Genomic DNA, 12,436 nt, shown 5'->3' with positions numbered 1-12,436 from the left:
AAAGTATTCAGGCCGTGCTAATGTTCACCATTGGACACCTCCACTGCACAAGAAATCCCAAATAAAAGAGAATAAATAGAGCTGGAGATTGACGGTACACGTAATGGCAACATCCCTCTTTTGAGTCCAGACGAGAGCCCTTGACACCTCCCCTCTCTATCACCATAGAAGCTGATAAAACACAACAAAGTACGCATGGAAAAGAAGAGACGTAGTAGTTAATTTTAAGAACACAAATACCATTTTTGGTGGTCAACACTAAATAAATGTCATGATATATCAGTGTTACTGTTTCTGAGTTGATTATGTAATCTTTGTCTTACATCCTCTTGGATATATTTCACTAAGGGTGATTGATGCACTAATTGACTTTTCTAAACTGCAGGAAATTCTCATAGAACTTAATTTTGATCAGTGATACAAGCCCTAAAACAAATGTGTATGCATACGTACACACAAATGTCCACGTACAGATTTAGATTAACAGCACACAAATACACACTGTGTGTCCAGATAAAACAAGAATCCTTTGAACAGGTAGAGACAAAGCACCTTTACATCTCTAGTGTGTCTGCGTGGACCACGTCTGTCATTACCCCAGCCTCATAACTGATTTTGGGATCAGGCCAGCAGTTTAGAAATCCTTCCGTGTCGCGGTTTTCCGGGCCGTGTCCGTCACTGCCTCGGCCCAAATGAGGGATGTTATTGTGGGAAAATGTCCCAGGTGGAACTTGGTTGGTGGTCTCTCATTTGAGAAAGAAAAAACTGACTTGATAGTACAACAGGTCCTATTAAGTAGTCATGGCTAATAGGGCCTTTGACATTAGGTCTGTAGATAACAAATAGACCTCCTCAGAGCTGCTCAGATGTCTCTATTCAGCTATCATTTGGCCAATTAGCCCGGATAACGAATGCTGAGAGATTCTGTGTGTGTGTGTGTGTGTGTTCTTCAGTGCTGACAGATGGACAGGTGTAGCTCTGAGGGGCTTAGCTGAACTCTGCATCTTAGTTTCCCTAGCCCTTTGGTGTCATTGAATTTAATTTATTCTGCAATTTTTTTCCTTGATTGACACACAAATTAAACATTCAACAGCCTTCGGGGGCCAGGAAAGACTATTAAAAAGTTGTAATTAAAACAGAAGGTCACTAATAATTATGATGATAAACACTGCAATGAATTTGATATGAGACTCTGAGAAATAGGACCGTGATAGATAAGATGTAAAAAAGAGATTAACAACAGAAAAATGATTAATTTTTAGACAATCAATAAAGTAGATCAAGTTTTTTAAATTTAGTTTTTAATGTTTTTTAGAGGTAAGGCCTTTGCACACTAACTTCATATTTTTACATTAATGTTTTTTTAAATGTCATCCAGTAAATATCGTTACACACAGAAACCTTGCACCCTGAGTTTGATGCTTTTTATTGTTCTGTTAGCTGTGAAAATTCAAAATACATGGCAAAATGTAAAGACATTTGCTCCCTTGCGTCTCTCCTCAGGAGTTCTCTCCCTGGCTATCACCACACTCTGCCCATATCTTACATTTTGCATTGCGGCTACCTGAGTTACAAAATGATATTGTGCAGCTATTAAATTGCGCTCTGCTGTAAGCATCATCATTACTGTCGTGCATTTCTGGATAGGCTAATGAAACCTTCTCTTTGTTGTGGAAGATTTCAAGAAAGTAATTGCTCCCATATATTTTTAGGGCTGTACCATACTCAGAATTATGTCAGTCGAATCAGATTTTGCTTTTCGATATGAATCTTTTACAGTTCGTTACTGTTTTTTTTGTTTTTTTACCTATGACAGTGGCATTCACTTAAGATGTCACTTCACTTATAGTAAACAAGCTTATGGCGCTAACGAGGGATCGGAAATGTGCACCGAACTTTTTGCTGACATCAGATGGGGGCAGCCCTTTATGTTTCCATTTTTTTTTCTTCCTGGCTAACTGTCCACATCTGCCCTCTTCCTGTCTCTTGTTGCACATGTATATGTCTCGTAGGTTACACCACATTTTCTTCACTGCATCTTGGTCAAACAACTTTTTTGACGGATTCAAAAAAACACAGAAAACTGAACCTGTTCCAAAAACTTCAATGACAGATAAAGGTTTCAGACTCTGTGTGTAAACATGATTGACACAACGTGAGGTCATATTTATTTTTAAACATGCAAAAATTTCAGCCTTGGTTTGCAAAGGCCTTTAAAGTCTCCTCAGAGCCTAGCAATGGGGCTCTTTTTCTTTTGCCAGGTGGAGTTTCCACAATTACCTCGGCTGTTCCACCACCCGCCATTTCTGCTACTGGGGATAGTAACTGCAGAGAACTTGCAGTGATGCTCTTTGGTAACTGGGGATCGCTACCAATAGCTACCAGGGAAGACAAAAGTGCTATCCTCCTTGTGTTTTGGTTGCACAAGGGTTCATGCACTTCCTTTTGGCCATAAATTGAGCCTTCATTTTCTTGGGAGATCGCGCCAGGGTTGGCAGACAGAATTGCATAGTGAAAAGACATATAGGGAACCAATCTAAACGCTGATGGTGTCATTACTCTACAGCCATTACATAGCGCAATCAAGGTTTACTTCATAATGATGAGATTAAGCAGAAACGTATCTTGTTTTTGTTCTTTGCACAGGTGCTACTCATAAAGTTACTTTGAAAAAAGTGTTTTTCTCTCAAGTCCCTTGCGTGACCACACATGTTGGGTGAATCAGTTTATTGTGGCGTCAACACTGCTATTAATGGTGTGTGTGCGTGTGTGTGTGTGTGTGTGTGTGTGTGTGTGTGTGGGTGTATGTATTGACCCACCCTATTGCTACCCAAGGTCGCCCAAGCATACTCTTGATGTATGTCCATGTCCAGCCATCACATTCAATCATGCAGTCCCAGCCAGACAACGGTACACACACATACAGGGTATATAAAGGGTAAAGCAAGTCAGTTAACTTGTAGGTCAAAAGGCAGACTGTCACCTACAAGGGCAACAAACACGCACACATGTATAAACACTGGAAATATTCGAAAGGTAACCGAGACTGTGACCCGTGTAGGCCAAATTAAAGCCAGGTTAGGAAAAAGGAGTTGTAAATGGACAGTAAATTAGGCATACTGTTAGTGTTTTGACACATCATTTCTAAAACTGTCTCCTGCCAATTTCATGATTATTTTGTTATTCCAGAACTAATTATTATTCAATATTTTAAAGGCCTCATTTAGAAAGCAAAACAGGCCCGTCTCTAATAATAATCTGTCTTTAAATAAAGGCCTCTCTCTTCAGTTAAAGGCCACTGTTTGAGTATTTACAGCACATTAATTACTGGTCAACGTGTGCAATACGACGACTGTGTATTTGGGTTTTTTTGGTGAAGTGTATCTTTCATCTGTTGTTGCTGCTCTCACTCTTTTTCCCCCTCTCTGTGTCTCTCCCGCAGTTTGTTTGCCTTGCTTTCCAAGAAGCACAACAAGGTTTTGGAGCAGGCAACACAGTCACTGAGAGGCAGACAGGGAGACAGCACAGCCTTGCCCGACTATGTGAGTAACACACTCCCTCTCCCTCTCTCTCTGTCTGCAATCAGTTTATTAGTAGCTGCCAAATTATGTCTACTTGGATAAGACACAGAGGTTAACATTGCCATTTTGTGACGGTTTAGTGACGTTAGTGACATTACATGAATGTGTACTTGAAGTCTCACGAATTTGGGCTTTTTTGAAAATGATTGTCAATTAAATGGTAAATGGACTGCATTTGTATAGCGCCTTTCTAGCCTTCTGCCCACTCCAAGCGCTTTGTACACTATGTCAAATTCATCCATTCACACACACATTCACACACTGGTGGCTGACGCTGCCATACATGGTGCCACCTGCTACTCAGCAAGCATTCACACACCATCAGGAGCAATTTGGGGTTCAGTATCTTATTCAAGAATGCTTCAGCATGTGGACTGGAGGAGCCAGGGATCGAACCGCCAATCTTCGGATTGGTGGAAGACCTGCTCTACATCTTAGCCACAGTGTTTGTAATAAATCAGTAGTCACCACAGCCCAAAAATGTGTCTTAAGGACAACTACTTCAATAATCAAATAATTGTTTTTAGTCATTTTTTAAGCAAAAAAAAGCCAAATATTTGCTAGTTTCATGCTTTGTAATTGTAAGAATTTGATGCTTTTCTTTGTCACACATGATAATAAACTGAATCGCTTTGGATTTTTGGACTGTTGGTCGGATAAAACATACCATTTGAAGAAGTCACCTTAGGCTCTTGGAAATTACACCAGGCATGCTTCACTGTTCACTGACAAAACGATTAATCGAGAAAATAATGGGAAGATTAATCGATAATGAAAAAAAATCAGTAGTTGCAGCCCTACCTTGCAGAGAGTCAAATGAGAAGATCAATACCACTCTCATATCTGTCCCTTTAAATATAAAGCCACAGCTGAGTAGCTTAGCTTAGCATAAAGATTGGAAACAGGCAATGACCTAAGACATACATTAAACCACAAATTGTCATTTTACACCTTGTTTTTAAACAGATTAAACAAACAAAATACCCAATTTTAATTAGTGTGTTCTAGAGGCACATTTAAGTCGGATTCTGTTTCCTGTGGACAGAGCCAGGCCAACTGTTTCCCCCTGGTTTCTAGTCTTTATGCTAAACTAAGCTAACCAGCTGCTAGCTGAAGCTTCATATTTAGCATACAGATGTCAGAGTGGTATTGATCCTCTCATCTAAAGTAACCCAAGTATTACTATTTTTCCCCTAACATGCTATAATGGTTTTAATTGCAAGCAATCATCATAGCATTTAAATTCAAAGCTGTGACTTTAAAATGCTAAATGTTTAGTACATCAGCCAAATCAGCTCTTGTGTCAGCATTATTTGATGTTTTAAAGTAAACAAGAAAAGAACATTTAGCCATTTGCTGCTTTGTAGCATCTCCTTTATCATGGAGTTTGAAATGTTATTTGAAGTCTCTCTTAGTCTGCTGTAAAAGACTGAAACAGCTCCACATTTTGCTCCTGGCACCGGTTCTGTCGACCAGTTTAGGTACTCACTTGGGATGTGGTGCACAGTTTGATGCTGTCGCTATGTTTTCTGCTGCTGGGAAGCATCGAATATAAGGCCTGTTGCTGCAGGCCCAGAGTGGTGTCGCAGTATGCAGCTCCGTCTACTCCAAGCCTTTGTCATCTTCTCATTACTTTTCCAGCCCACGCATTTAATTTGTACTGAAATTGAGTCTCCACTTGTAGAATAATATTAGATGAAAGTATTGAGCGTTTTTTAAAATTGGATGTTAAAATCGGTCATTCAGTGTGGCACCAAAGTAATATTGAAATTTCTCTGAAACATCAGTGTTTATCTGAAATTGAAATCTTAACAGCACCACAGCAGTAACTAAGTGACAGAGCACAAACCAATACGTTTAAAATGATGTTGTTGCAATGCAATCAAGTATCTATGGATCTTGTTAGTACGCCACACCTGACCACTGAGTACACTCCGTCGACTATTGACTGTATAACGATCAGTGTTTGTGTTCAGGCACTTCTGCCTTCAGGTTTGTCTGTATACGTCTCAGTCTGGCTGTCTCATTAGATTTACATGGTCCTATATAAGTGTGTGTCTGCGTAAACATATTTGTGTGTGTGTGTGTTTGGGGGTTGGAGATGTATTAGGAGGTCCCCATAGATGCCCTGAGGTGTTGTGGAAACGTGAGTGTATTTGAGTGCTCCTTCAACCATGTAGCGACTGTCTGATGAGGCCCTTTTACAGACAGACATCTCTGCACACACATAAACACACACACACACTCATAAAAACATATAAAATGCAATTATCCTGCTTTGTTTTGATGCTTCCTTCCTTCAGGGCTTATTTTAATGTTCTGTTTTATTTACACACATGCATAAACACCCACTATACATGACTAAATATGGAAAAGAAAAACATAAAGACAGATTACTTTGCCTTGATTAAATCTTCTCTGTTAAAGATATCAGTCCAGCCAGCTGTTTCCATAGGAGAGTGCACTCAGACTGAATATAATAATAGTGACAACAATAATAAAACAAACACACGCACACACAGTGAGAGGTCAAAGTGTAAGGTCGACTGCACAACAGCGGTCTTGCTTTTGGTAGAGTTCCAGTGTGTTGCTCAAGGGCACAAGGCACATTTCCAGTCGGATTATTTCATGGGAATTTTGCGGCGAGGGTTTTTTCCTAGAAGAGTGTCTGACATCCAGTCTGGGTCATAGACTCTTTAAGACAGAGCTGGTCAACTTTTCTGATAACGCTGTTTATCCTTGAGCTTAGACTATACTAACTCAACGTGACATTGGTTCCCATGTCTACAAGGGTCCCCGTGGCCTACTGTTCACAGCTAGAAGTCAACTTTTAGTTTTAGTGACATCTCTTGATTAAAAGGAACATATTGTATTGTTTGCCTTGTGAGCATGTGCACACACACATACACACACCAAGAGATATAAATTCCATTTAATTGTGTCTTGGGCAGCAGAGTGCACAGTCAGCTTTTCACACGTATTTGGTAGTAAACATCTTGGTCGTAGTCAGTGGTGTTTCTGAGTGTTTGGTAAAGCCTGGAGGGTCCCTGTTCAGTTGGGGGAGGTCAGAATTAATTGTAATATGTAAGGATGCACTGAAAAAACTAAATGCTTCAAATGACTTTACTATGTTTACTTCTCTATTATCTATTTTATATTGCTGTGAAAACATCAACAAATTTCTCCTTCAAACAACTGTATTTATTCAAGTTTCTTTACAAAAACCACGTTTACAAGATAACATTGAACACATCATGAGAATATTATAATTTACCTTTGCCCCTCTACACATTTTACTGAATAGAGCTTGAACGCATCAAAATGCAACTCAGTGAAACCTCGGTGAGCTGTTGTAGCCACTGTTAACTAGCTCTCCTCCTGCAGATTTTATCACAGATTCGTTGTTCACAATGTAGAATTGCCTATCTGGCAAACAATACAGTGTGTCCTCTGACAAGACAATAGTGATTTTACTATGTCCTTTATTCCCGAAGGCTCCTCAGGAAAGATCTCTGTTCACCAAAACACGTTTGCTATTGTCCTCGGGATGACGGCTGCTACTAGCCATCTCGTCACACACCAGTGAGATCTCGGAGCCTATTTGCCAAAGGGTTAATTTATTCTCCTTGTACCTGCTCATTAATTAAAGTTTGTGGCCATCAGTGTTGCTTTTTAGCCTGCATAAAATGCATGTGACACAATAGAAAAACATCGGCCACTGCCATCTATGAATGTCCTCTTATTTTCTGACAGATCCGATCTGATCTAAATCAGTGCATACCTCGTACTATGAAGTAAATATTTTAATTTTTCGTTTATGACCAAATACCTGAAAAACTAATGATAATATCCTAAGTCTCAGCTGTACTTTGTGTCAAGTTCTAATTAGCAAATGGTAGTATGCTAACCTGATGACACATCTGATTAACATGTTAGCATTGTCTTTATTAGCATGTTAGGATGCTAAAGTTAGTGTTTAGCTCAGTGTGCCGCTGTCCTGCTGGGCTGCATCCGAAATTCCATTTTAACATTATAAGTATAAATTACTATCTAACATAACATTTATTACGCTAAAACAGTTTGTGGGATTTATAAGTAAGTATGAAACCTTAGTATGAAACCACTAGTATGTGAACTTGACACTACGCCAGCATTAATATCCCACAATGCAATACAGTAGATGACAACATTCGTAACAGACATTATGGCAGACATGAACCAAGACAGCTCTGTAACATCAGTAACACTTGCTTCAGTGATTTCACTTTGCTAGATGCAATATAGTTTCGGATCACTTTTAAATAACCAGTAGAGCTGAGGTTGGCATGGGTTACCATTGCTATGCATCTCTAACTGGCAAGGAGGCTGTCAGAAAGAGACGTGGTAATTAAAGCTTAGTGCGTCCATAAAGTAACACACACTGCTGTTACATACACAAAAGTATGTTGCACAATAGAGCAAATACAGTTTGCAGTGCATAGAATGCGATTTCGGATGCAGAGCTGTTTCACAGAGCTGCTAGTGTAGCTCTTAGTCTTGTTTATTCTGATTTGAATTGGGGCGTAGAGCGTTTCAAATGTAGACCTGATCAGTAGGGATACTACTAAGAATTTATTTGTCAAGTCATTTATCACAACTGTTTGATCTGTAAAATGTCTAGAGCCCATCATTTCTGCTAGACTGATCAGATAATTTCATAAAAGACCAAAAGAAACAACAAAACTGACCCATTATGCTGCAGTGAATTTTATATAGGATCATCATACGTATTCTGGATGGTAAGGCTGTGTCATTTCTGTGGCAGTGAGGCCTTTAACTGTCTTTGCATACTGATTACATTTTAAGCAAATATCTGTCTCATTTGTTCCTATCAATGGGAATGTGAGATCATAGATGAAAAGTAAATCGTTCAATGTTTAATACAAAGGAAGGTTATTCAAAGTGAGGTGAATAGTTGCAAACGTTATCTACAAGCTAAACATTAGTGACCAGCCAATTATTTCTATCTTCTGCCTACCTGCAGTATGAACCTTAAACTGAAATTTACATAAAAACCTATGCATAGCTTTTCTTATCAGGCCAGCTCTAACGACCTCACACACACACAGGCTGACGTCCGTCATTAGTTTTGGAGATGTGACATCTAAAAGAAATCATTTTGACTCCTTTGTTTTCTTCATCTCTGGCCCTCCTTTCTTCCTCTAGTAGTAGTGCATGTGGCAGTGTAATTGAAAGCAGCCTGCTTTTGTGTTATTCACAAACTCTTCATCTTAACTTGAAGTTTAGGGAACTACAGGGAGCAATAAAGAGGAGCAGAACATGAGGAGAAAAGACGAACAATAGAAAGAGTAGAAACGAGCAGAAGAGATGAGGGGGGGTTTGGAGAGAGGGTGGGTTTGTGATGGGCATCTGGAAACAATGTAATTTGGCTGAGTCTGGCCCTGGAGAGAGAACTAATGTTTGTTTAATGTGGGATTGTCCTGGACATGTAATTGCTCTCTTTTACAAGGGAGAGACTGAGAGGAGGATATGAAAAAACATTGTCAAATGCTCTAAGCTGTGGGTTAAAGCTGGGCGCATTCTGCGTATGTGTTAATGTCTGCCTCTTTTTTCTCTGTCTCCCCCTCCATTTTCCTCCCTCTCTCCCTCTTGATGTCTGCCTCTTGGTCCCTCGCTCTCTCATATAAATACACGCAGAGCACCCCCCCTACACACACACACACACACACACACACACACACATCCTTGTATGTGCTGCTGTGTCTGGTTAGTGTCATGGAAGAAAGAGTGAAGGGTAAGGGCCCCTTGAGCCCCCAGGGGACAGCTAGAGGCTCCCAGTCCAAGCAGGGCAGCTCTCTTGGGGCCCCATGGTTGCTCTCTGCAGCCTCTGCACCTCTGATTGCATATGTTGTTTTTTTTCTCTTGCCCTTTGAGATATGCGCAGTGACATGCAGTGTGCGCTCGTACACACAAGCAAACATAAAAAGAAGGAAGTATGCACTGTGTTGCATTGCGTTGCGTTGTGTGTCACTGTTTATGCTCCCAGCCAGTGGTAGTGGTAATGTTACTTCTGTGCCTCTTCGTCTGTTTACTGTTGCACATTTCTGGGAAGAGACTACAAGCGCACACACACACACACACAGAGCCAGGAGCATGTTGGACCACCCTGTCTATGTGTTTATGTGCGCTGGTTGAGTCACAATCTGTGATCTCTTTTTAATAGCCAGTGTAGACACATGCATTAGCTCCGTAGCACCATTCCTCTTGTTTAGGGAAAAAAGCAGAGCCTGAGGATATATCAACAGATAATAAACATTATGCCTTCTGTTTGTTATCAGCCCTTCCAGGAATTTGCCACTTTCCTTTTAGGCTACAAAATTGTTTTGCAAAATCCACACTTTTTCCATTAATGTTACAGCAGCTCGTGGATGACTAGAAACTGTGTATTTTGATGATTGCTGTACAGTCTCTGAAGTCGTTGTTGCAATTTATCATTGCCTTGAGTGTGTTTTACATTATTTTGAGTCAAACATGCTAACAGATTCATGCAGTCTTCAAGTCCCCATGAAGAGCTTCATATGTGTCTTGGTCATAATTAAAAAAAAACCAAAAAAAAACTAAGGAATCTGTATCAAGATTTTTGTTCATGTTATGTGATTGTGTTAAAAATTAATTATTTATTGTTATCAGGGTTTTTTTTTTATTGCATCCTCCCCAAAATTCCAGTGTCCAGGTCAGGCTATAATCACTTGTACATGGGACAAGAATTTGTGTCCTAATATGCTGATATACTCTCACCAGTGGTGAAAAAGTAAGAAAATGTATACCCCCGCATCCTTATTGTAAGTCACACTATTTAACATTTTTAAGCAGCGTATAAACATTGTTAATATGGTTTATTATTATAATGTAGTTATATGGGTTAGGAGAATATTAGGATTGATAGCTTAACTATCATCCCAGATGGAGAACATGTCCCACCCCATGCAGGACACTCTGACAGCACATGGGCAGCTCCTTCAGTGACAGGCTGCTTCACCTGCAGAGTGTGAAGGAGAGACACTGCAGGTCTTTTCTTCCTTCTGCTGTCAGACTTCACAATCAGCACTGCTCCTAGTAGACCACACACACCAAAACTGACAGGCATCACCCGTGTGCAATATCAGTATAAATTAAATTGTACAGTAACAGCATGCCCTATATGCAATAACTTGAATTCAACCATTCAGTCTGTGCCCATATTTATTATTCTATTATATCCTGCTTGTTGTTTATAGTGGTTTTTGCACTTTGCTGCTCTAACACTGTAAATTTCCCCACTGTGGGACTAATAAGGGATTATCTTATAATGTAAGCAGCCATAAGAACATTTTGAATGTTTAATAATGTACAGTATTTGTCAAAAATTTCAACTCCTACTATGAAGACACATTTTATATTATTACAAATGTGTTTTACTGTGTCGTTATTCATTATGTATTTATACAGCCGCCTACACTTACTGGTGCCCACAGGAGGAGTTATAGTTTTTGACAAATACAGTAATAAACACATACATCTGCTTACGGCAACATTACAGTGAGTTATAAAGCATTTTAAATGTCTATATACTGCTTATAAATGCTATACACAGACTTAAAGTAAAGTTTTGCCTTAGCTCAAAAATTAAGTGGGAAATGTAGTGATGTATCTGCAATAAAATGTTCTGCACTTCCAGTCTCCTTTTCCATACTTTTCTGTCCTCTCCTGATCTTTGTCCCCTCTGCATATTTTATATGAAATGACTTTATCTGTGTTCAGCATAGCCTCCACTTGGCTCAATCACAAATGGGAATCTCATGTATTTTCTCCCTCTCAGTCTCTGAGATTGTTAAATGTGGCAGTTTCATCGCCCAGGCTTGCGCTGACTTTCTTCCATGTCCATTTCCTCTAATTCCACGGTGTTGATGGAGACTCTGGGACAACGTAATGTGTGAGGGCAGAGATCAGTGTCTCCCTTCATACACGGTTTACCTGAAAGTAGGAACTGATTGATTGAAGTGTGAACTATCCTGTCACATTTCTTATAGTCTTTTGATGTAGAGCCAATCCCCCCCAGAAGACTGATGCACATTATCATACCGCCTTCCTTGAAATCAGAGGTTACATGGCACACACATACACACACGCGCGCGCAGTGTCTTGCCATTTCAAGTGAAAATACCCAGAGAGGAGAGATGGGGAGAGAAATGAGGAAGGTAAAGGGCACCTATACATTTAACTTTGCACAATTTCATACCATTTCACACCTTCAGTGTATTTCCCGACAGTTAAAGATTGGTCGTCGTAGTCTGTTGTTATGATTATCAAATAGGTTCTTCTGAATTGATCTTGTTTGGTAATGTAGTGAGGAGCAGCTTGCAACTGGCAAAGTTGCATTTTACTCACTTTTCTGGTATCAGCAATGTCTCTGTCTAACAGAGATCTTCGTCAACTGTAGACAATGGGAGCTGTCACTACAGTGTGTGGATCTTTCGTCGGACTTTTGCTTGTGTTTTGTTTTGTACTGTTTACATCGTGACTGCCGTAATAAAAGATAAAACAATCGCTGCGATGGTAGCTCTCCAGAGAAGCAAAAATATTTTCCTTATCTTCATTTGGACCCGATCCTGTTTCTCATTTTTACCCCTACCCCTTATTGCGTGTACCCCTTTGCCCCTTGGAACAGGGTTACAAGGGGTAGTGGTTGAAATCTTCCCGTGAAATGGGACTACCTTTTAAGACCATCATTTATCATCAGTAGTCGTAGATAGCATTAACGTAAACAGATGCAACTAAAGCAATAACGGTATTATCACAATGACATTTGCCATTTA

The 12,436-nt window shown here is 39.8% G+C and overlaps 1 protein-coding gene across 1 annotated transcript in view; it reads left to right on the top strand.

Moving 5' to 3' along the window:
- dym (dymeclin) overlaps nucleotides 1–12,436 on the top strand; it is a 69,656-nt gene that overhangs the window by 30,650 nt on the left and 26,570 nt on the right. The window contains exon 14 of the mRNA XM_050053261.1: nucleotides 3,443–3,542. Within this exon, the coding sequence (XP_049909218.1) occupies nucleotides 3,443–3,542 (100 nt within the window). The remainder of the gene's footprint in view (nucleotides 1–3,442; nucleotides 3,543–12,436) is intronic.

The sequence above is a fragment of the Epinephelus moara genome, chromosome 9, assembly GCF_006386435.1.
Source record: "Epinephelus moara isolate mb chromosome 9, YSFRI_EMoa_1.0, whole genome shotgun sequence".
Taxonomy (NCBI): Eukaryota; Metazoa; Chordata; class Actinopteri; order Perciformes; family Serranidae; genus Epinephelus; species Epinephelus moara.
This window is presented reverse-complemented; position numbering and strand designations above follow the sequence as displayed.